This window comes from Vulpes lagopus, chromosome 3 (assembly GCF_018345385.1).
Source record: "Vulpes lagopus strain Blue_001 chromosome 3, ASM1834538v1, whole genome shotgun sequence".
NCBI lineage: Eukaryota > Metazoa > Chordata > Mammalia > Carnivora > Canidae > Vulpes > Vulpes lagopus.
In genome coordinates this window covers 91960506-91986723 of record NC_054826.1, presented here as the reverse complement: position 1 = coordinate 91986723, position 26218 = coordinate 91960506, and the positions used below count along the sequence as shown (strand labels likewise).

General features: G+C 36.3%; 1 protein-coding gene across 4 annotated transcripts in view; it reads left to right on the top strand.

Moving 5' to 3' along the window:
* Nucleotides 1-26218, top strand: part of AUTS2 (activator of transcription and developmental regulator AUTS2) — a 1147829-nt gene that overhangs the window by 507024 nt on the left and 614587 nt on the right. For 3 of the 4 annotated variants that reach the window (XM_041749188.1, XM_041749189.1, XM_041749187.1), the window contains exons 3-4: nucleotides 9870-9971; nucleotides 25359-25394. In XM_041749188.1, the coding sequence (XP_041605122.1) occupies nucleotides 9870-9971; nucleotides 25359-25394 (138 nt within the window). The remainder of the gene's footprint in view (nucleotides 1-9869; nucleotides 9972-25358; nucleotides 25395-26218) is intronic. The other variant, XM_041749190.1, reaches the window with a different exon arrangement.

The window sequence follows — 26218 nt, the reverse complement described above, 5'->3', positions numbered from 1 at the left end:
TATCACCTGTATTCTTTTGAAAAATAAATCTGAAATATCAAATCATTTCAGTCATAAATATTTTGATCTGTATCTACAAAAGGCTTTCCCTTTTTATTATGACTATATCAAAATAGAAATAATTTCTTAATATCGACACTCATCAATGGACATATTTCTGAATTTGCCTTGTAACTTTTTAATACTTTGCTCAAATTAAGTTTAAAACAAGGTCTGTACCTTGCAATTGGTTGAGATGCCCCACATGTTAACTCATTCCTATTCTTTTCTCCCTACCTTGCGGTTGATTCATTGAGGGAATCGGGAGATTTCTGGATTTTGCTGATTTCATATCCCTGATGTATAGTTTAACATGTGCTACTTTACCTTTACATTTCTTAAAACTTTATATTATAATCTGTGGTGAATCAGATTCAGGTTTGGCTTTTTGCAGGGAGAGGTGATGTGATGTGTTCTCACATTAGGAGGCATGCATTATCTGTTTTTTTTTTTTTTTTTATGATGATACAGCAGCCATTGATGCTTGATTCCCTGTTTTATTTATTTTTTTCATATTCAGGAGGTTCTTCAAAGATAACCAATAAAGTATTTAGTTGTTCGTTGGTTTTCTTTTAGTGTAATTTTATATACTTGCATAACCATGTTTGATATGTTTTAATTCATTGTGTTATTATGCTATTGATAATAAAATTGTTCCATCTTTCATGAGTGGAAGTGCCTCAAATTTGGCTTTCAAGTCCCTTTGACATAGTCTTTCTGGGATGACAAGATGTATCAAACTCATCTTGCATATTTCTTTCTTTAGATCTCAGTTGGCTATATTTTCATGGTAAAATGGGAAAAAAGACCTAAAAACATAAAACATTCTGTGTCTGGGGGTGATAGTTATTTTAAAGAATGCCAGGCCATTTAAAAAGTTGTTTGAAACATGTCTCCCTATAGAAATATAGAAAAAGTAAGCTCCATGTATTTGTTATTTTTGTATATTCATCCTCACCAACCAAATAATATTGTCTCAGAATTTCTTTTTATCAATCAAAATCTCATTATCAGAAGGCTAGAAATTTTGCCAAAGCAATCAGACATTCCTTCATCAAATTATTGTTTCATTGCACACGTGTATTGCATGTAAATTTCTAACCTAATTTGAAAACAGATTTATCTTTTAGTCCATAATCATGCCTAAGGAATGCCAAACATTTTTTCATTCATTTAGGCTTTTCTCTTTAATCCCATTCTCCTATTTTCCCCCACCACCCTCTAAGGTTTAGACTTCCTTTTCAGTAGAAAATGAAGTTAGGTATGTTATCATGTTTTTTTCCAACATAATTCAACCTAGAAATGTACCCAGGTTGTAGATAGAGCTGTGAGTTCTATATCAAGCCCTGCTATTTACACTTCCACTCTTTTGCCTTCAGATTATTAAGTTATAAAGAAACAGTATCGTAATAGCCTCTTGGCTAAATCATAGAGAGTTATGATTCTCTTGATAAGCTGTAGAACATTATTAAGTTCTGTCTGGTTTGAATGTGTCTATTGGAAGGATATCAAAGTTGGTCAGATTGCTCTTGATTGTCTTAATTGCTTCTTGTTTATGTTTGAAACTATGTAGTTAGATTGATCTTGGCTTATTTTCCTCTCTTTATTAACTTTCAGGGTTTATTTTTACTGCTACAAAGTCCACTGAACCCCGTTAAGTGTTGAATAATATACGTGATTGGCAAGTGCAAGTGCTTTGATAGTTTCCTTTTCCAAGCTAATAACACAGCCTTCAAGTTGTTATCTGTGCCATACCTTAAATATTTATTTGGGAACATCACTGACACATTTAGATAAATGACACTCCAAAGTCCAGGCATGTCCAAGAACCTATTTTATTTTGCATTAGTGAATCTTTACTAATTCCATTGGAATGATTTTATAATAAATGGATTTAGAAGCAATATCTTTTTCTTGTCTTTGTAAATCCACTGTGGTAGGCAGAATTCCAGAATGTCCCTCAGGATAATTTGCTTCCTGTTGACTCCCATGATAAGATTTTTGAGTAGCATAGTTGACTTTTAAGAAAGGGAATTTTCTTCCCTAAGCCTGATTTAACAGGTAAGTCCTTAACAAGGAACTGTTTATGGTGTAAGAGATAAATATAATGGAATCTTTAACTTTTTAAAAATAAACCTCTTTATTGAAATGTGAGTTACATGTCCTGAAATTGACTTATTGTAAGTGTACAGTTTAATGAGTTTTATTACATTTATAGAATTGTATGATCATCCGCCATACTTCAATTTTAGAACTTTTCCATCAACTCAAAAATTTCCCTTGTGTCCATTTGCACATTGTTGGTCTCTTACATTATTGTGAAAAACTCCATTAGAACTGTGGTGAACTACCTTTTATTATTAAATTTAATTTGTTGTATTTTATCAGGTTTTTGCAGGTCTTTTAATTAAAATATCATTCCTTACTTCCCTTTGTATTGTATTATGTTATTGGATTTTGGTACAAATTAACTTTGCATATTTTTCTTAATGCTCTGAGTCAAATTTTGTTAAAAATTTGTAAAAGTTTATACTATTTTTTTAAGTTTATACTATTTGATTATGATTTTCACAGTACTGCCATAGGATATTTAGTACTGTAACATAGAAATGTGTTTATTCTCACATATTTAAAATAATAATCATATTCTTACATCATTATCACATTATATATTATTAAATTATCACATTATGTTTCTATATTTGGTTTTGCTCTTTATTTCTTTTTATTCTTAGATTTGTAAGTATGTCTTTTTTAATTCTGTGGGTTTCACTCTCATTTATACTCTAGTTTATTAATTGTGTCCAGTATTTTAATTTCCAATTCATTATGTACTTTTTATTTCCTAAAAATATTTATTCATTTTGAGAGAGAGTGAGTGCATGAATGAGGGTGCAGGTAGACAGAAGGAGAGAGAATCCTTGCTGAGTGTGGAGCCCAGTGCAGAGCTCAATCCCAGGACCTTGAGGTCATGACCTGTGCCAAAGTCGAGAGTTGGCCACTTAACTGACTGAGCCAGCATGCACCCCTGTGCTTTTCATTTTTAGAATCTCCTTTCTCTAATTTTTACTTAAGTTGTTTTTTTCTCCTTCTTTTTGATCTCTGTAAATAGGCTATTTATTTCTATTATTTTCCAGTTTTTAAAATGATACGTTTGTGATTTTATTTTTGACTAGACTGGAATTACAGAATTTTCAAAAGTGTTTTTTAAAAAGATTTTAAAAAAATCTCAAGGTGATAGAAATATCTAAATTGTCACTAGTTTTTATCATAGAGGAGATTGCTCATGTGATTTCTACATTTTGAATTTTTTTAATTTATTTTTATTTATTTTGACGTTCTCTATGGCTGGTCCATCTACAGTCAGATATTCCGTGGGGGCACGAAAAGATAAGGCCTCTGAGAATTACCAGTTACATACTAAGTCCAACTGAGTATTTTAGCATCTGTGTCCTTTCCTATGGCTCTTGTTTTCTTGCTCCCTTGTCGTAGGATGCTAAAGACTTCCATCTCCATTTTCTTGAATACTTCTTTAGACATTGGCATATGAAAGTTTATAAGTTTATCCTTGAGTATAAAATACAGAAGTGTGGGGTGGTTTAGTGAATTAAGCATCTGCCTTTGGCTCAGGTTCTGGGATTGAGCCTCACATCAGGCTCCCTGCTCAGTAGGGATTCTGCTTCTCCCTCTCCCTCTGCCCCTCCCCACCACTTGTGCTCTCTCTCACTGCTCAGTAAATAAATAAACAAATAAATAAATAAATAACATAAAAAAGTAAGTGCAGAAATGTAAAAGGTAAAAATGATGCCTCTTATAACTGTAAAATGACTGTCTTTGACCTGAGACTTCACTTAACAATTTATTTCTAGTCCTTTGTCCTTTGTCTGTATCCTGTTTTGTTTAAACTTAGGAGTTCTCAGTAACAAATAATTGGATGCTTATTTATTTTACCTAACAGATACGAGATGTCCTTGCTTGTTTAAAAAAATAGGGCTTACCCTATATATAGTATTACTATTACTGACATACTTAGTTATATGCTTTTGTTTTCTTGCTCTTTCCCTTATTTTCCAAAAATTCTCGATAGAGAATATTGATAATGATTTTATATTTGACAGTGATTTAGAAGACATTATTTTTAATACCTAAATTTTACTGATGCTTAACTGTAAGATTATCAAATCCTTACTTAAAACATGTTCTGTACCTATTGAAGACAATAAGAAGGTAATTTCTGATTTTATGATCCCCGAGAAATTTTACACAAATTCCTTGCCCTGCCCTAGTTTAGAATGTAATGCTTAGTTTTTTAGGTACAACTTGTTACTGTACATTTAAAAGTACAGTATATTTTTAATTTCTTAAAATGTTTTTTCTGTTCAACTTTGTAATTTTCTTTGTAGAAGGTATTTCCTATTAGCTTATTTTGATGTGTCAGCTTTTTCATTAAGTTCTTTAGTTTGGTTCTGTTTCATCTTTAATACCTTTTAAAACTCGAGAAATAAGATCATACATACAGATGTATTGCAACCACTGTGGAAAACAGTATGGAGGTTCCTCAAAAAATTAAAAATAGAAATGCCATATGATCCAGTAATCACACTACAGGGTATTTATCCAAAGGAAACAAAACCACTAATTTGAGAAGATACATGCTACTTTATGTTTATTGCACAGTATTTACAATAGCCAAGATATGGAAGCAACCCACATGTCTATTGATAGTTAAATAGATATGATACACATGTACATGCACGCCCCCCTCTCCACAAACAATGGATTATTACATAGCCATGCAAAAGGATGAGGTCTTGTCATTTGTGACAATATGGATGGACCTAGAAGGTATTATGCTAAGTGAAATAAGTCAGACTGAGAAAGAAAAATACCATATTATTTCATTCATATGTGAAATCTAAACAACAAAACAAATAAGAAGAATCGGACCTTTAAATACAGAAAATAAACTGATGTTTGGCAGAGGAAAGTGAGATGAGGGAATGGGCAAAATGAGTGAAGGGGAGTGAGAGATACAGGCTTCCAGTTGTAGAATGAATAACTTACAGGATTAAAACTCCAGCATAGGGAATATAGCCAATAATATTATGATACTGTTGTATGGTAAAAAATGGTACCTAAAGTTGTGGGAAGCATAGAATAACATACAGAGTTGTTGAGTCACTATGTCCTACACCTGAAACTAATATGACATTGTGTGTCAACTATATCCAAATAAAAAAATTTTTAAATAGTACAAATGCCACCCAAGTACGGGAGAGATTTCGACAAATAGGAGAAATTTCATTTTGAAAACAAAACCAACATTTTTACAAGATTAAATACTTGTTGTTTGGATGTTCATGAAGGAGTGTTACAACATTTTTTTCATTGAAAAAAAGAAAAGTCTGTGCTTATTGACACATTCTAAAAACATTGTGTGGAGTTCATTCAGATCCCTGCAGGAAAACTCAGCAGTCAGAGATAGGATTTATGCTGCTTTGAGGAACCAAAACAGTGGTAGGAAATTACTTTTGGATGCTTTTCTGCATTGCAGTGCATAATTCACATCATTCCTCTTGAGTTTCAGGCATAGATGTCTTCTCCACATACCTTCTGTGAATTTTGTTTGAAGAATTAATGACACCTACTGAGCCTCTAGCATCTTGAGCTCTCCATACTGAAGCTGAAAAGAGTGGCATAGCCCGGCTCACAAGTCTTAGCAGGGGTATACAGATTTACTTCACCTTCACTGAGTCCAGGGTGATGGAATTTCGTTACATGTTTCATTAGCATTGATAAAACCATGGATTATTTTCCTAATTAGCCATTAATAAAAGTTAACTATAACAAGATCACAGCTTTGGTTTTTTAATGTATTGTTGACAGTGAAATCTAATGGAAAACAAGCTAGCTGCTTATGTTTAATAAAAATTGTAATCTTATTGATGGGATTACTACTACTCATACCAGATACTAGCTTCCTTTAAAAAAAATTAACTTTTTTTTTTTAAGATTGTATTTATTTATTTGAAAGAGAGCCCAAGCAGGGGAGAGGGCCAAAGGGAGAGGGAGAAGCAGGTTCCTTACTGATCATGGAGCCCATGGGGCTCGATCCCTAGGCCTTGGGATCATGACCTACCCAAAGGCAGATGCTTAACCAACTGAGCCACCCAGGTGCCCTAGATACTAGCTTCCTTTTATTTAATCTGTTTTGTTCTAATTCTGATGCCTAAATTACATAGTATTGTGATGGGAAGAAACTTCTGGGTAAGAGTGAATTTTAGTAATTAAATAATAGTAACAGTAAGTAAATATAGTAAATAAGAGTAAATGAAAATGATTTTTAAATAAGGTGTTTTAAAATTTTTAAAAGGTGATGGTAAGAAATCTCATTGCATCTGTTACAGCAAAAGCTTTCTTACAACAGCCAGCATGGATGCTAGGACAAATCAATGCAAGCAGATCGATTTTTCTTAGGTCTTTAAATGTTTAAGCCAGCACCTGGCCTTTGTAATGTCTCTTGGTTGTAGGGAATAGCTAGGAATTTCAGGTGAAAGATTACAACTTCTAAGTTAGTTGTGCTACCCCAAATGATCCATTGGATATGGCTGAAAATGCCAGTTTTAAATGTATTCATGGGATTAGGAATGAATACTTCTTTGCCTGAAATCTTGTGGTTTAGCTTTAGTACTTACTGTAGTCAATCCATTTCTTTGAAATATTGAGCTGTCTGACAGCTTAAAATCCTAAGTTTCCTTTAAACTTGAGCCTGGCTTTGGAGGAGAAAGGAGTAGTGTGGGGGTGGATTTTATGTGAGGCTCTCCGAGGAGAATTCACTGAAGTGCTTTTGCTGGCAGGGCACAGAGAAGGCCAGGAAGCTGCTTCATCTCAGCCCTTTTTGGGTTTTGCCCTCAGCCTAGATCAACATTTAGTCAGATGATTTATAGCAGAGACACTGAAGTCTCTTGTCAGGCCTGTTGAAGTCATCACTTTCCTTCCATGAAGAAATATGGAAGAGACCCAAATGCAATGGCCAGATTTTGGGAAGCCAGGTGGATATCAGGAGGAGTCTTCATGTTCTTATACTGTTAATTCCCTGCTGGATGTTTATTTCTCATCTAAGTTGAGGGACTGAGTTTTATAAACATCTCTTGATCAAATAGCACCTTACAAGATTTCTTTTTTTGTGAAGTCACATACCACAAATATATTAAAAACATATTCTATAGAGAATACTAATATACTGCAGACTCATTATTTGCATGTGAAATGCTAAACATCTAACTGGATTCTAAGGGGGCACCGGGTGGCTCAGTGGTTGAGCCTCTGCCTTCAGTTCAGGGTGCGATCCCGGGTCTTAGGCTCGAGTACCGCATTGGGTTCCCTAAGGGAATCCTGCTTCTCCCTCTGCTTATGGCTCTGCCTCTCTCTCTGTGTGTCTCTCATGAATAAATAAATAAAATCTTTAAAAAAATTAAATGGGTTCTAAGAAGCAAAATGGAGAGAGCAGTAAGCAGTACAGATCTGGGTTGAGTCCTAGATCTCTTACCTAATTTGGGGTGCATCATTTGCTCTATTTGTTTCCTCATTCATACATTGGAGGTAGCTTTACCCGTTTTTACTTAACTCAGAGATTCAGGGAGATAAAAATTATGACATTACCTGTAAATTAGTGTCCACTTCACACACAGATTTTATGGTCCGTCAAATTTATTTAATAGTAAGCCGTTTAAAACTTGAAAATGTATCATAATTATCCAAGGCATTTAATGAAGAATGATATACTATATCATATATACCTAAACTTTGAAGGCATATCAAAAAATAAGCATAGAAAGAAAGAGCTCTTTGAAGACCATGGTGGATCATATCTGAGCTTTAAAAACAATGTGACCCGAAATGTAAGCTTTACAGGCTGAGGAAATCTAGTGTGAATAGACAGATGCAGGACAGAAATGGACATGACATGTTCAGGAAATAGAAAGTAATGTTCATTTTAGATTAAATTCACCTTTATTATAAGTATAAAAATGAAAACTTGAAGAGAATGACAATATTCTGAACTTTTATTCCATAGTAATAAGAAAAGGCTCATATAGCTTGCATCTGAATTAACTTAGAATTAGCAGATTTAGCAGTAATTTAGAAGAAAACTAAGCACTTAAGGGCCCAGGAGGATACAAACTAAAATGAGTATCATTTTTCTGGGTTCCATTAGAGAAGATGTCTGGAGAAAGGGATTTTTAGAAGAAAGTGATAAAAGTGGATTTGTAGAAAGCTTGAAAGCAAAAAGAATGCTCTATATAGTGGTGATTTGGGGACAGCTTTTTAGATGGTGTGACCCAAAGTGGGATCTGAACTGCAGTTTTTAAAAGAGGCACATTAGATAGAATGTGGATTCAGATTCATTCTCCATTTGTCTTGGTTCACATTCCCTCTTGGCCCCAGAGCCACATGAAAGACTGCAGGCAAAAATTTTGCTACCATAACCTGTTCTCCGAAATTTCCTCCTGCCCAGGAGCATGGGGCTTATGTTTTGTTTGAGACTTCCCATGTCTGATCCATGCATCCCTCTGTAATGTTTCTTCCTATTTCTTCCCAGAAGGAAACCTCTGTTTCAGATAAGACTCCTTCTGATCATTTCCTAGCATGTTGCTTTCCCTACCTTTGCTTTCTGCCTCTCTCCCATCAAGTGTTTCCCCTCTCTTCTTAGCCATATGAGCTCAATCTGCTTTTAAAATCAAAGGCTTCAGAGATTACTTTTCTTCTTGTCAGTGGCAACTTTTTGGTGTTCTGGTGTTTGTGTTGTTACATTTGCTTGTCATGCAGTTTTCGTCTGCTAGATTGAGAACAAAAGTGGTTGTTGATGATGACATCATAGGCTAACAGTCCATATGAATATGTCTTATAGTCTCATATAGACTGGCAGTTTTCACTTCTGTGTGTTTATTCATTTTGATGGAAAATCAGAGTTGGTAAATGTGTTGAATTTTCTGAACATGAAAATCAGAGCTGAGTAAATATGCAAAAACTGCTAAAATGTAAGCTTCAGAAGACCAGAGACTTTTTGTTTGTTTAGCATCATATTTCAAGCTCTTACTAACCAGGCCCAAACATAGCACTTAATACTATTTGTTGAATGAGTGGTGGCTTAATTACTTAAGCTATATTTAAACTATAAATCTTAATCTGGGTACTCTAAAATACCTGCCAAGAGACCTCCAGAAGGTTGTCTCAAATCAGGATCATTGTCTTCCCAATGGTGATAGGATAATTAAGCATCTCATCATTTTCTCCTAAGAGAAGATTGTTTTTTGTTCTGTTTTGTTGTAATCTTTCTTCAGAGATGGACAGAAAATAAGGTGAGCAACCATAGTTGGTGTAATCTGACTTTAGCTAATTCAGTGGTTTTGGGTTTTTTGTTTGTTTTTTTGTTTTTTGTTTTTTGTTTTGTCTTTTTATTGACAAAAAAAAACTCCCAGTGGAACAGAGAAAAAAATCTGAGGGAAGATTACTTTCTCAGATTCACAGACCTTTGTTAGATTTTTGTCAACTGTTTTGTTTTGTTTTGTTTTGTTTTGTTTTGTTTTGTTTTTAATGCTTGCTCACTCTTACTTACATTGACATTTTATGGTACATGTTTTGCTTATCCTATTCTCCATGTTTCTTCCTATGGCAGCTTGCCTGGCACTACTGAGAAGCTGAGAAGAATGTTAAAACACAGGACCTTAAGTTGTTCACTTTTGACAAGAACACAGGCAAAGTAACAGTTGTATGAAGACACCACTGACTTTTTTCTTTCTCCTCTTTTTTTTTTTTTTTGCCTTTAGCTCAAGCCAGGCCAGAACAGCTGCAGGGACAGTGACAGTGACAGCGCCAGTGGAGAATCCAAGGGCTTCCACAGGAGCAGCTCCCGGGAAAGACTCAGTGATGTAAGTTAAAAACAAAGAAAACCACTAGACCACCCATCCCTGGGGTCAAGTCTCAGCTTCCCAACACTCCTATTTCTTCTATCACTTAGTCTATGGAAACATTATGGTGTCCCCTCTCTCAGCATACTTGTTTGAGTCTAACCTGATGGTTTCATTCCATTTTCTAGTGTGACCTAAAATGTGATTTAACAAATAATGAAATGGGTGGGAGTACTTGTCACCTTAGAAACAAAAAGATTCAAAGGAAATTGATAACACTTTCATTATCAGTGTTGCAAATGAAGAAAGTAGTCCAGACAGTGCTTCCACTAGAAAATGACATCATTTAACTTTGGGCTTTTTGTAATGTCTTTGCTTATGAGACTGGTAATAGTTCCTGTCTCCATTTGATTTCTGTTGGAATGGATGAGTAACCAGCCAGTTATTTGGCAAGGAGTATTATTTCCTGACTGATTTCCAAAGGAAAAATCCTTGTGATAATATCTCATACCTCTTGAGGTGTGTCAGCCCCCCCCCCCCAATACCTGCCTCTGACTACTCTCCAGCCTCATATCTGCCAATAGGGCAGATTTCCCCTTGCCATACTCGAGAACCACATGATCCTCTGGGCTCTCTTTTCTTCTAACATAATGTCATATAATGGGATTCTAGACTCTGAAAGTAGCATTTGGAAGCTTTCTTATAAAATGATCAAATGGGGAGAAATTTTTATTAGTGATAGCAATGAAGGAACATTAACAGATTAAGTGATACAGTACTCTCAAGAAAGAGATGGCAATTCAGAATCTCTGAGTTTCAAGAAGAGTAAACAGAGTTAAGACATATAATAAGGAGCAAAAACCTTCACCACTTATCTTCCGCTTTTTTTAATACTCTAAAGCAATTGTCTTCATCTTGGTGTACAAGATGATCCAGGGTGTTACAGGAAAAATATATCAGAACTTATTTATTTTTTTGTCTAAAACAAAAGAAATGAAACTTAACTAATAATTTATTGAGCTGGGAGTAGTAGATCAAGTATATAATTTATAAACACGTGTATTTTAGAAGTTTGCTCAAATTTTTTTTAACTGAAGGATGTTCATAAGCATAGAAGGTTGGAGCTCACTACAGCACATTACATCATTCCCTAAAGTCCACTCCTATCCATTTTTCCATCATCCATGGTGAACAGTCCTGAGACACATCTCTCAGGAAAGTCTGAGGGCTTTAGATTGAGACTTGATATATGAACATTGAATTCTTAAAAGAATTAAGTGGAATGAATAAAGTATAACTATTTCTATAGGACTTAATATCTTAGTTATAGATAATTGCTTAATCTTCTAATAAGGTTTAATATCAATTATACAAACAAAGAATATAATTCATCTTTTGCTTGTAGGTATGTCTGTGTATAAGAATATTTCTTTGTGTTTTTATATATTTAATTAACTCTGTGATGGAACTATAAATTATAATAATAAAATTGTATTTCTTACTTAAGTTGTTAAAAATATTTAAGTTGCTCCTCTGAGCTTTTGTTTGGTTTTTACTTTTTTGTTTTTTATTTTTTTTAAGATTTATTTATTTATTCATGAGAGAGACAGAGAAATTATTCCAGGATTAGTTAATCATACTTTCATGGAGAAATGAATGCCACATTAAGTCAGAGGACAAGAGTGTACAATATTGTACAGTCATTGAGATTGTTTGGTTGCCCTGAATTCACTTTCCATTAGATCAAAAGAAATTGGCAAGAGACAGTCTATGTTCATGGATAGGAAGACTTAATATTGAGATTTTACCCAAAGTAATATACAGATTCAGGGCAATTCCTCTGAAAATTCCAATATCGTTTTTTTGCAAAAATGAGGAAACAGATACTCAGATTTATATGCAATGACATGAGACCCCTAGTAGTCAAAACAGCTTTGGAAAAGAAGAACAAAGTTGGGAGACTCACACCAGTTTCACAATTTACAGTAAAGCTACAGTAATCAAAACAGTATAATTTTGATATTAAGATAGGTGTATAGACCAATGGACTAGTATTGAGAGTCCAAAAATCAACCCATACATCTCTAGCCAACTGATGCTTAAGGAGTGTTGAGTCCCATGCATTTGGGAAAGAATTATCTCAATAGATGGGGCTGGAACATATGGATTTCCTTATGCAAAAGAGTAAGTTGAACCTCTACATCATATCATGTACACAAATTAACTCAAAATGAATCAGTGGCCTAAGTATAAGAACTAAAATCATGAAACTCTTAAAAGCAAATGTGGATCAATCTCCTGATTTTGAATTTGGCAGTGGATTCTTAGATATGGCCCCCAAAAGATTAGTAATGAAGGAGAAAATAGGAAGATTGGACTTCATCCAAACTAGGAGCATTTGTTCATCTCAAAGGGCATTATCAAGAAAGTGAAAAACCCTATTGAATGAAAATATTTGAAAATCATATAACTGATAAGTGTTTTTAATATTCAAAAATGAGCAAAGTACTTGAATAGACATATGCGAAAAGATATACAAACAGCCAGTAAGCTCATCATGTTCATTAGGGAAATGCAAATCAAAATCATAATGAGAAAAGAGAAAAAGGAAAAAATATCATAATGTGATGTCCGTTTACATTTACTAGGGTGGTTATGATAAAAAAAAATGGGGAGGAATAACTGTTGGCAGGAATATAGAGTAATTAGAACCTTCGTACATGATGATGACAATGGAATGGTGCAGCCACTGTGAAAGATAGCTTGACGGTTTCTCAAAAAACTAAATATGTAATTATCTGTGTCCCACCAATTCTACTTTTAGGTATATACTCCACCACCTTGAAAATAGTTACTCAGATATTTATATGCCAATTTTTATTGCAGCTTTACTTACAGTAGCCAAATGGTAGAAACATCCCATGCCCATCAGTAGATAAATGAATAAACAAAGTGGCATATATGGACAATGGAATATTATTTAGTCATAAAAGGGGTATGTTCTCATGCATGCTACAACATAGATGAACCTTGTGAAAGATGCTAGTCATAAAAAGACAAATATTGCCTGATTCCACTTATATAAGGAGCCTAGAATATGCAAATTCCTAGAGACAAAGAGTAGAGTATGAGTTACCAGGGACCAGTCATGGGAGTGGGATAATATGAGAGATTCGGAGTCATTAATTGTTACAAAGTTTCTGTTCAGAATGATGAAATAGTTTTGAAAACTTACATCCCTAGTGCTATGAATGTAATTAATACCACTCAGTTGTACATTTAAAAATGGCTTAAAATGTCAGACTTTGTTATATATATACTTACCACAGTAGAATAATGTAGAAAAAAAAATTAGTGCTGTAACCATATAATGTCAAGAACAGCATGCAATACTTTGAGTTCATGTTGTGTATTAGTTATTAAAATTCATACCTGGGATCCCTGGGTGGCGCAGCGGTTTGGCGCCTGCCTTTGGCCCAGGGCGCGATCCTGGCGACCCGGGATCGAATCCCACATCAGGCTCCCGGTGCATGGAGCCTGCTTCTCCCTCCGCCTGTGTCTCTGCCTCTCTCTCTCTCTCTGTGACTATCATAAATAAATAAAAAATTTAAAAAAAAAAAAATTTATAAAATTCATACCTTTGCTACAACAGTATCAATAATATCAATAATATCAACAGTATCAACATAACAAATATGAAAGTAGGCGAAAGGACAAAAAAAAAAAAAAAAGGGAAAAAGGAAAAGAAAAAAAAGAAGTTGCTGGCATTTAGTGAGATGTTCCAGGACCTCCAGCCACTGAATTTCTTTGCATGAGCAGTTCTAAGGCTGCAAATTCTTAACCTCAGACCAATTGCCATCCAAAGTCTGCTGAGATGAAAGCCTTTGAGAAGTCAAGCTACACAATGATTTTTTTGGATACCAAGGCAACACCTACTCACACAGCATTTTGAAGAACAAAATACCCCTACTTTTTTAAAAAGGGAATTAGTAACTAGTTTTTTTAATGACTCTCAGAGAATGAGGAGGTGGAGTGAAAGACCACTACTCGTTTTGTTCTGTGGTTTTACCATGCTTGTGCTTTCATTACTTCCTTGAACATATGGAAAATAGTTATTAACTATTTTAAGGCCTCAGTCTACTAATCAAGTCATCTGTGTCATCATTGCCATGTCTGTTTCTGTTGGTTGGTTTCTCTCCTCATTATGGATTATTCTATTCTGTCTCCTTTGCATGGCTTGACAGTTTTGGGGGGATGACGAACATTGTGAGTTTTTCTTTGTTGGGTGCCGTATATTTTTGGTTTCTAAAAATTTTCTTGAGCTTTATTCTGGGATGCAATTATGTCATTTGGAAACAGTATGATTTTTCTGAGGTTTGTTTTATGCTTTCTTGGGTGGAACCAGAACAGCCTTTAGGCTAAAGCTAATTTTTCCCCCAGTGCTGAATACTCTGCCTAATTCCTGATGGATTACATGATTTTTTCTAAACCTTGCCAGCTGGTGGCAATACCAGCAATTTTCTGCCTTGTGGGAGTGAGCTCTGGGGATTGACCGCCTGCTCCTGTCCAGTGGGTGTTCCCCTTGCTTGGGGTCCTTCTCTCTAACAGAAAGTGCTGTTCTGGATTCAGGTGAGGACCAGAGGCAACCTTTTTGCAGCTTGCACGAATCTGTCCCTGTGAAGCTTTCTTCTCTCCCATTTTCTCCTTCACAAATTCTAGCCATTTTGGCTTCCTTCAGTTATCAACTCTGTCTTCCCAACTCAGGAGTACTTCTGGGCTCTATCTGGGCCACCCCTCAATGACCCCACCATGGCGTGAAAACTCTCTCCAGGCAGTAAGCTGGGGCTATTTTCAGGGTCATCTCATGTGTCTTCCCTTGATCATGGTCTTGCGGTCATTATTGCTCAGTTTCTAAAATCCTTTTCTTATACATTTGTCTGATTCTTTTTGTTGTTCTTAGGTGGGAGAATGTATTTTTTTTTTTAAGTGTGAAGCACATGAGCTTTATTAGTTCATGGGTTGTTTTTTTTTTTTTTTTTGACTCCATAATTTATTTTTTCCTTTATACATTTTGAGTTTCTTCTGCATTTCAGATACAATGAAGTTGATAGCTGAATACCGTTTGGTGAATTTATATACATGTGTAATCACATCAAATACTTTGGGAGTGAACAGAAATAATAATTGCTTTAATAGATTTCATAAATACTTTCTTATACATTAAAGGAGAAAGAAAGGTTTTGTTTAAAGGAGAAAGAAAGGTTTTGTCCATTTAGTCCATCTTGCCCACTCCTGGTTTTTCAGCGGAGATAAAAATTCCCCTTTAAAAATTCACTTTAGAAAAAAATAAAAAATAAAAAAAATTCACTTTAGTTATTTTTAGAAGCTTTGACAATTGAGATTTATTCCCAAGTGTAGCTAATAAAGATATTATATTATTCTAGCTTAGTTATTTTGAACTGGACAGGCAAAAAAGAGTAAGAAAAAAGAATTCCAGCATAGCTGGAGTGTTTGACTCATGAGTAAAGCTTTAAAACCAAATGTGCTTGGCTTCTCTAAATTACGTATTCCCAAACTGTATTGCCAGAGGGAATAATTGTCTATAAGGACTCTTAGATTGTCCACATCAAGGAGACATAGTAACTTGTTTAGATTAGTCACTAAGGAAAAAGTTAAGGGGAATAATTGAGTATATAAATATTCATGATGAATTATTCAAGAGAGACAGTATTGCTTCTGACTTACACAAAGATTCATATCTGAAGAAGTTGTCAGGATTTAGGGCTAAACTCACTTAGAAATTGTGATTAGTCAATAAAATCCTCAAGATATAAACTGATCCTAGGCATTCATTACAAAAACACCAACTTTATTTATTATTTATTTATTTGTTTATTTATTTATTTATTTAAAAGATTTTATTTATTCATGAAAGACACACACACAGAGAGGCAGAGACAGGCAGAGAGAGAAGCAGGCTCCATGCAGGAACTCCAGGATCTCACCCAGGGCCGAAGGCAGGCGCTCAACTGCTGAGCCACCCAGGCGTCCCAATAAACCAAGTTTTAAAAGCAGTTTATTTATTATCTGTGTGACTTTAAGCAAAGAACTTGATCTTTCCAAGTCTTGATTTCTTTTTCCATAAAAGGTGAATAATTTCACCTATGTTGTAGGTCTTCTTTTAAAGATCACCTGGCCCCGTGTATTTGAATAGTGTAGCACAGTTCTTGGCACATCCACTGTGCTCAAAAATATTTATCCTTTCTTTTGCCTCAGATTTAGAAGCCCCTCTGCCCTTTTATTTATTTTTTTTTTAATTTTTATTTATTTATGATAGTCACAGAGAGAGAGAGAGGCAGAGACACAGGCAGAGAGAGAAGCAGGCTCCACGCACCGGGAGCCCGATGTGGGACTCGATCCCGGGTCTCCAGGATCGTGCCCTGGGCCAAAGGCAGGCGCCAAACCGCTGCGCCACCCAGGGATCCCCCCCTCTGCCCTTTTAAATTTGAATTCCTTTTAAGTGTCAATATAACAAGTCGTGCTTGTCTCAATATTGACGATCATGACTCTTCCTCTTAGATAAAATCCTCACTATATCATGTCTCCTTATTTTATTTTATTTATCTATCCATCCATCCATCCATCCATCCATCCATCCATCCATCCAACCTATTTTTCTCAAACTGGAACTGTCCATCTTACTTCCCTGTCCTGGTGTTGGATCCCAGAGCTAGTATCCTCAGAGTCACGCTCTGCTACTTCCTCTGACTCACTTATCTTGTCTAGTTAGTGACTTTCCTTTATCTGTTGACTGTATTTGTAAAGAGGTATTTGAATCTGATTACATTTTCCTTGACACTACTGATACTTTAGAAGCCTCACGATTTGTTACATGGAGGAGTGCTGTGGCCTCTCACTGATATCATCCTCTTCTCTCTGTCCTGTGCACTGTGCTCCATAGTGCTTCCACGGTTGTTTTCCCAAGATCTGGGCTTGCAATTAAACTCCGTTGTTTAAGATACTTTTGGATGAAGTCCACACTCCTGAGGAGTGTCTGCAGAGCCATCCACAAGGAAGTCTGAAGCTTCCCCTTCATCTTCCTTCCCACCATCCTTCTACTTCCCCATCTCTGTACTTTATGCTTAGTCCCTCTGAACCTTGTTTTTTTTTTTTTCTTAAATAGTATGCACTTTCTTAAATAGGATACACTTCCTATCTTTGTTTTTTCTTTTTAATCTTTTTTCTTTTCTCTTTTCCTTTCTGCTAGTTCCAATGTCACTTTCTCTAGTAAATTCTTTCTACCATCTATGGAAGCAAATTTCTTTAATGCTTTATTGAAATGAGTGTATGGATATGGCTCATTTCTCTGTCAATGAGTTTTGGGTAGAATTTTTGGTCGGGAGAAAAATATTTAATACTTTTTAAGGGCTTAAGACATGGAAGGAATTGAAACATTTCAGGAAATCTTGAAAAGGATTGAATTCTGGTAAGTGCTGTGTTCTCTAATCGGGTTGTAGACCCGATTCTACATGAAGCCATGTAGACCATTAACATCTTGGCTGAGGCATTGTTTCTGTATCTTTTTTAGATACCCCAAAACTCCCCAGGTTTGTGGGTTCTACCATGCCGTCATTCATTCATGCAAGCATGTGTCCTAACCTCCTTACCTCCCACCCTCACCCCAAACCTTTAAAGAGATTTTACTCTGTGCCAGGTTGACTTGCTGCTGTTTAAGGAAGAAACAAGCATGGGCCACACTACATCACCCTTCAGTTTCTCTGTAGTTAAGAAGAAAATCTGATCTAATCCAGTCCTGTTGATGTTGTTTCTTCTCTTCTCTCTCTTTTAAAAATTTGTGTTGGGTTTTCCTTTTCTCTGACAAGTTTGGTTCTGCCCCGTTCTATTCCAGAACCATGTATTTATGTGTTTTCCTGGATGCATCAGCAGTTTGCCCAGAAATATTTGGATACTTTAAACGTGTCCGGTATAGTTCTGTGCACTTGAAGTTGACTGATGAGCAAGATGAAGTCTACGTCCTCATGAGACTTCCCTTCTTTTGGGGGAGGCAAACAGCAGACCTGTGAGCAAACAGTAAAACTATTCCTGATAGAAGACATTTTATGAGGTAGATAAAATAGTAATGAGGGGTGAAAGGACACGTGTTGCAACTTTAACCACGGTGATTGAATAAGGCCTTTCTGTAGATGATGTGTGAACCAAAGCCTGAATAAAGAAAAGGAAATAGCTCTGTGAAGATCTGTGGGGAGAGCATCCTGAGTATCAGGAGCAACAAGCTCAAGAGTCTGAGTCTAGAGCAAGCATGACATGTGCAGAAAGAAAGAAAACAGGCCAGTGCAACTGGAATATAGTGACTGAGCACAGGGTCTGATCACATGGTGTCTTCTAGTGCATGTTGAGGAGGCTAGGCATGGCATTAGTCTCCTGGTCTGCTTTAATGGAAGACTACAAACCTCTAGCTTAAAATAATGGAAATTTATTACCTCATAGTTTTTGAGGCTAAAATTCCAGCATCAAGGATGTCAGCAGGGCCGTGATCCCTCATCTAGCTTCTGGTAGTATCTGGTATTCCCTGGCTTATAATTACATCCCTCCAATATCTACCTCTGTCTTCACCTGGCCTTCTGCTCCATTCCTATCTATGTGTTGTCCTCTCTTCTTGCAGTACAGTAGTCACTGGATTTAGGAACCACTTTAACCTAGTATGACCTCAATTTAATTATATCTGCAAAGACCCTTTTTCCAAATAAGGTCATTGTAGTGCTCACTTCTGTAGCACTTATAACAAATGAGGTCATCATATCAGTTAAAGTTCTCAAGGGAAACCGAACCAATAGTGTGTATAATCATATGCAATTATGGAGGCCAATAAGTCTCAAGATCTGTAGTCAGCAAGATGGAAACCAAGGAAGTCAGTGTTAGTTCTAGACTGAGTCCAAAGACCTGGTGGTCATCAAGATGGCATAATTCCAGTCCAAAGACTCAGGAAGAATCCACTTATCAATTGAAGTCTGGAAGCAGTAAAAAAAAAAAACAAAAACAAAAACAAAAACAAAACAAAACAAAAAAAAAACAACATTATCCCAGCTCGCACGCATCAGATGGAAGAATTCTTTCTTAATCTGAGAATGTTCATTCTTTTGTTCTGTTTCTGTTCTGTTTGGATGAAGCTCACTCACATTAGGGAGGGCAGTATGCTTTACTAGGTCTGTCAATTTAAATGTCAAATTCATACAAAAACACCCTCATGGCAATGCCCAGAATAATGTTGGACCGAATATTTGGGTACCCAGGCGCCTAGTCAAGTTGGCACATAAAATTAACTCTCACAGTCTTATTCTGAGGTTCCACATGGATATGAATTTTAGAGGGATGCTGTTACACTATTCAACCCACTATGTGTTCTTTTTTAAAGCCCCTGGAAGATAGTAAAAGAAATATTGTTATAATTTTTGCTTTAAAATGTTTATTTGCCCTTTATATGAAACAACAGATAAAGATAAGACCAAGAATGCAGTCAGGGAAAGAAGCCAGAAAGGACTGAGTGTAGATGAGAGCCAGTTACCATGTGAAGTGTGTTGGAACAGAGGGTTGATAACTGAAGCTGGAAGGGTCCATGACTATACCTGATGCTTTCTTCATGCCTTTGCCCCCTCTTTTTTTTTTTTAATTAAATCTATTTATTAAACACCAAAAACAGTCACTAACAAGAATGATGACAAACAGAAAAGCAAAACAAATCGTTTCCCTAAATATCACCTACACTAGCCTTCATGTTCCCTAAAATTTCTACTATTTTCTTTTAACTTCTCTGGTACTAAATTATAAAAGTTTTCAGTTGAGGAGCCAATTTTATTTTTTATTTGCCTGTTTATTTCTTTTTTGTCTGGAGAATTTTTTGAAGTGTAATTAACGTATGGTGTTCCAGTAGTTTCTGATATACAGCATATTGATTTGATGATTCTATACATCATGCACTCCTCACCACAAAATTGTGTCACCCTACAGCATTATTACAGTATTATTGACTATATTCCCTATGCTGTACTTTTCACCTCCATGATTTATTTATTTAATAACTGGAAGTGTGTACCTTTCATCCATTTTGTCTCTTCTACCCCCACCTGCCTTTCTTCTGACAACCACCAGTTTGTTCCCTGTATTTGAGTCCATCTCATTGGGCGGCCTGGATGGCTCAGTGGTTTAGCACCTGCCTTCAGCCCAAGGCCTGATCCTGGGGTCCCGGGATCGAGTCCCGTGTCAGGCTCCCTGCATGGAGCCTGCTTCTCCCTCTACCTCTCTCTGTGTGTCTTTCATAAATAAATAAATAAAATCTATAAAAAAAAGTCCATCTTGTTTTCTTGTTTGTTCTTTTTTTTTTTTTTTTAGATTCCACTTAAGTGAAATCATATGTATTTGTCTTTCTCTGACTTTTCTCATTTATTGTAATACCTTCTGGGTTTATCCATGTAGTCGCAAATGTCAAGATCTCATCCTTTTTTATGACTGATTAATATTCCATTGAAAATATACCACATTTTATTTATCTTTTCATCTATAGTTGGACTTGGGATGCTTCCATATCTTGACTATTGTAAATAATGCAGTATACACAGGGATGTATATATCTATTCAAATTAGTGTTTTCATTTTCTTTGGATAAATACAGTAGTGAAATTGATTATATGATATTTCTGTTTTTAATTGTAGGCCTGTTTTTACTTGGATTCCCCTAGTAGTAATTCCTATTCAAATATATTTGGTGTCTTCATTAGCTATTAGTAATCCTTTCTGCAAGGCACATTTCCTAGGATTAAGATTTCAAGTTTTTAAAATTGTCATTATGTTTTTTTTTTTTTAAGATTTTATTTATTTATTCATGAGAGACACACAGAGAGAGAGAGAGAGAGAGGCAGAGACACAGGCAGAGGGAAAAGCAGGCTTCATGCAGGGAGCCCAACATGGGACTCGATCCCAGGTCTCCAGGATCAGGCCCTGGGCCGAAGGCGGCGCTAAACCGCTGAGCCACCCAGGCTGCCCCGTCATTGTGTTTTAATATGCTACAGAAAATCCATGAATGAGCTTGTTTTGTGACCTTTACTAGAAACGCACTTGGTCATGTAATTCTTGGCATGATCCTCTGCTTTTTACTCCCAAGAGAGAAAAGCCTAGCAGGAAGATGGGTAGGCAAGGATGTCAGACATAATTGGTGATGTGGAATAATTTTTAAATATTCTATTTAAATTGGCCCTAGGGTCAGAGCACATATCCTCATCTAGGGGTAGAGTACACATCCATCCCATACTCAGAGAACTGTAACAGTAGCCATGGCCTCTCTGTGTAGATGTCTAATGAATGGAGCACATCTATTTTAGATGGATAATCAATTTTGAAACCCCTTGCTGTAAGTAAGATTTTAAAACAGAGATGTTAACTTCATGAGTTTAATGAGGAGCTTCAATAATAGCTTAGTGACAGAGATGGAAAGAAAGCCAGGTGGGGAGCAGTGAAGAAGACTAGAATGAACGTTTAATGAATATCCACTTGCACACTTGAATGTCAGCAGCAATGTACTACCTCCTGGAAAATGTCTTTCAACTGTGCATCCCATTACTATTTCTGCAGCCCATGTAGCCTGGCGATTGAGGCAGAATGTGTTTGTAAGAAAGCTCTCCTTTGCAACATAATGAGATCGAGGTGTGTAATTTGCAGAGATTGCTGGAGCAGTGGTCAAACCTAAAAAAAAAAAAAAAAAAGAAAAGAAAGAAAGAAAGAAAGAAAAAAAGAAAACCCAGCAGAATGAAAAGAACATGTGAAACAGGAGATGGCTTATAATGAGCCCCGAAATCGTGTATCAGATGGCCAGCAGGCTGGCTTTTCCTCATATCCTTTGTCTTCTCACTGATAAACACATCCCTCTTGCTCTGTTTTCTAAATCTCTCTATACCTCTCGTTTCTACCTCGTGCAATGAAAATGTGAATGAATTGGCATTTCTGCCATTTGGAAGTAAGAATGAAGCCCTTTTCATTATTCAACAGAAGTATTTGCTTAAACATGGTTATGTAGTATTATTTCAGATGCTTTTAATCAAGGACACTTTTTTGTCGTTGCATTCTTTTTTAAAACATCTCTTTAGTTTTACAAGCTTTTAACTCTTTGCCTTTTCTAAATTTTATGGTAATTTTTACTGTATAGTTTGGATGGAGTTTGTCTTCTTTCTACAGCAAAAAACAACAAGAAGACCCCTTTTCATTAGATATTTACAAGGAGAACACAGAAAGTTGAAATGAACCTGATTCCATCAAATGGTTCAGTGGTCAAGGCATCACCACCTCTTTGCTTTCCTAGCCCTTTGACCTCTTGGAGTCTGTCTCTTTCCTATGTGAGAAGTCGGTGCCACTCCCTAAATGTACATCTGTAACTTAATAGTTAAGAAATTCATTTCAAACAATAGAAGAGCTATCTCTGTCTCTGACATGTATCTACTTTTGTAGCATAATCTGGCTTTGCCCATGGTTTTCAGGTATTTGTGGAATTTCTGACTTGGGAGAAAGGTTAATGCTATCAAATATTTGCATCTATATTTAGACATAAATTAGGCATACGTATTGACACTGCTCTGGGCCTTCTGGCCAGCAAGGCCTACAGGATGTATGTATGTCACTGGAGCTATCAGTAAAACCATAACTTCTGTCCTGTGGCTGGTCTCAGAACTTCTTTTGTCTGTATCAGATGGTGGAGGTCTTGTTGGTGACCAGGGATAATGTCCTAAAATATAAGACCATAGCCACATTCTTAGGATTGTAGAAATGGACAAGGAGGTACCTCTTTCAAAGATATTTCTGTTCAAATTTTCCAGTAATGATTGAAGGGAGCTGGCATTTAGCCAAGAAAAATATGGTGGAGAACAGCGTAAGAGGGGAAGAGATGTCAATGCTGTGGATGTTTGGTAAAGTAGATTAGAAGGGTTTTTTACAGTTTTTTGCCAGATTCAGGAATCACAGCTTAATGCCTCCAACTTTTTACTCTTTAGAAAAAGAGATTGAGTATAGTGTGTTGACAAATGTGGGTAGCCTCTGACCATGAGTTTCTGTATGCTTTCTAGCAAATACTGAAACTCTAATGGACTTTTAATGTACATGAGGATATAGTGTCTGTGTTCTTTCATGTGTCTGTCTGTGTTTGTGTGTGTGCATGGGGGGTGTTATAAGGCAGGGTGCTTAAATGCTTTGTTGCATTATGTTAATTCCTCGGCAGTGCAATCAAATTCATGTCGTAATTAAAGCTGTCAGTTGGAAGGCAAGCCAATCGCCACAAAAACACAGCATAACAAATGAAGTGAAATGATTCTGCGTGTAGCTATACAATGCTTCGCCAGGCATGAAATTAAATAAGTAATTTGATGTTGACATCAGAAATTGAAATGATACCCACTGTTCCCTCATTCAGGCAGACCTGCATAAACAATAGCCAGAACAAATATGCACAACAAAGCCCTCTTCTCCACCCAGCTCCCTGAGTAATGTACAATATATATGCAAAATGAGTATAACAGAGTTTTCCGAAACCTGAAGGATGTAATTTTCTTTGGTATACAATAAGATGATACATGTGTGTGGGGAGGTGGAGAGGTGGGTTTGGAGGGGTACCTCTGCTTGTGGATAAAGTACATCTGCACGAAGGGGGAAAACCCTGAAATAAACAAGTCCCATGTTGATTCTGAATAATTCATCCTAAAACAAGTTTACCTCCCCAGGGCATAACTCTAGGGTGGTGGAGACCTAAGTTGGCTTTTGCCTTCCTCTACTCCGTGGAGGGCTTTGGTTGCCAAAAACAGGTGATGCTGTTATATGGCTAATCACTGCTATGAGGAGCTGTCTCCATAGCTACTGTGGATCTCCCTGCCTACCATTTATGGGATTGAGAATGCAGCAAGACTTTTTAAAATCAAATCCAGTGTGCAAGATCACACATCTATTGTCCTTTATTCCCTTGAGCCTGTCTGAAACACCTACCTAAGTGAAGAAAGTTTTGCTTTGGGAAGTGCATTTAGGAATGCCCTGGAGCATACTATTCTTGTTTGATATGGATGCTGTTGATACTTACTTAGAGCACTGTATTTCCTTCTCAGAAAACAGTTTAAAATCAAGAGAATTCACGTGTACTGTATTTTTGGAGATGCTACATTCACCTAATCCTTTTTTCCCCCTATACAATCCAATCTCTCATGTATTTATACATTAATTAAACAAATACTTGTTACGTGCATCCTGTGTGCAAAGCATTGTGCTGAGTACTGGGGAAGCAGTGATGACTTAACCGGATGGTCCCTGCTACCTATAGTTTGCAAAGCAGGGACAGGACATTTGGGTGGAAGAGCTAGAAGTAAACTGAGTAACCACTGCTTGGGAGTGGAAGTCAACTCACCCCAGGGAAGGTATAGCACCTGATCCATGCAAAACACCAAGCCAAGACCAGAAGACCACCCCATCACTAGCATTGCTTTTGTTTTGAGCTTATTTGTGACCTTTCTTATTCACTAAAAGGAAACTAAAAATTTTAAAACTTGTAATGAGATTTTTTTTAAGTACAAACAAACATGAATCATAGACAAGTTTAAAACAAAAAACAAGTTGTCTTTTTGGGCTCTTTGCCCAAAGAAGTGATGCCCTGCAAACCCTTCAGAACTATTATTTTGTGGTTGTTGTTTTCTGAGTATCAGAACTATGGAAGCCTAAGTTGATAATTCTTATGACTAAAACCTTCAGGAAAATGGTGCTTTTCACTGCTTCCCTTTACCCACACATTCTTTTCATTTTATTCTACTAATTATGTTTACAAAATGTCTCATTTTTGAAAAGCACTCTGTGTGTACTAACTGGTGCCTTTAGGGAATAAACTGGCAAGTAGGTCATACACTGGAAAAGTCATCCAAACCCACTGGGCTTTCATTTTCAAGTCAGTCTGGGCTTTTTCCTCTTGCCTGCCCCTTTGCGGCCACAAAACTGAGTAGCTTGAGACCAGGGCATTGAATGTCAGCAAGTCAGGGAGGCAGGCTGATGGCGTGTCTGTTTAGTCTCAGTGCAGGGCGAAATGCCATCATTAATTCATTACCCAGCTGCCTGTCAAATAAATTGGCAATTACGTCCACCGCAGAAGCTTGGAATTCAGTAAATAGCACGTTAGCATCTCTGAGTTGTTGAGAGAAGTAAAGGGGAAAATTAAGCCAACACGGTGTTTGTATCAGTAGCAGATGACAAGGGGCAGCATACACTAGTGATGTGATGTAGCGATGCAATACCCGCAAAGGGCTGCTAATGAGCTGTGTGGATTGGAACGTGTTAAAAACCATTGCTGATTTTCCACTTTGTCTTTATGCTTTATTACAGAGTTCAGCTCCTTCCAGCTTGGGAACAGGCTACTTCGTAAGTTTATCTCAACTTCACATGTGTGCCTTGCGTTGGCCTTGATTTGCTTCTATAATGTTCACTCATTAGGATATGGAAAAAAAAATCTGAGAAATCCCTTCTCAGTCCTAAAGAGCAGACTGATACACATCCTTTCATCAGGATTATTATATTTTTAAAATGCATATGAGCTATTGGGGATAGGATCGTAAGTCAGTCTGAGATGTAGATGTCTTTCCCAGGGCAATTCCTCCTTCCCCGGCAGTGTAAAGGAAACCTGATTGGCTCACGCCATCTTTCCTACATAATTGTGTTTTTTTGGTGAGAAGTGTCATGTGGAAGATGGAATTCAGATTGTACATTGAAGGTTTTACTCATTTCTAATATCTCTTAAAGAACATATATATATATATATATATATTACACAGTGAATTGCCTTTTTAAAAAATATTTTTAATGAGAGGTAGTGTTTTAAGGAATGTTTTCCCTTACCGTCTGAGTATGTAACTTTTAGATTTCCTTTGAGCGATCATGGAACTCCTCATTTTAGCAAATATAAATATTTTATCTTATTTCTAGACATTTCTCTGTCCTTTGGGAGGGGTGAAGATGGTGTCATACCTCAGGGATTATCTCATAGATAATTTTCTCATAGAGAAATTGTCACTTCATTTATTTATAGCAAAATTACCCTTTTTGGATTCAATAATCCTTTTCAAAATATAAATATAAAAGAGTTACAGATAGGCATTATTTACAAAATAGGGAAGCATGCTAGAGTGGAGGGTTTTTGTGGTATTTAAAGGAATCTGATTTGTGTTCTGAATAATGAACACTGATAC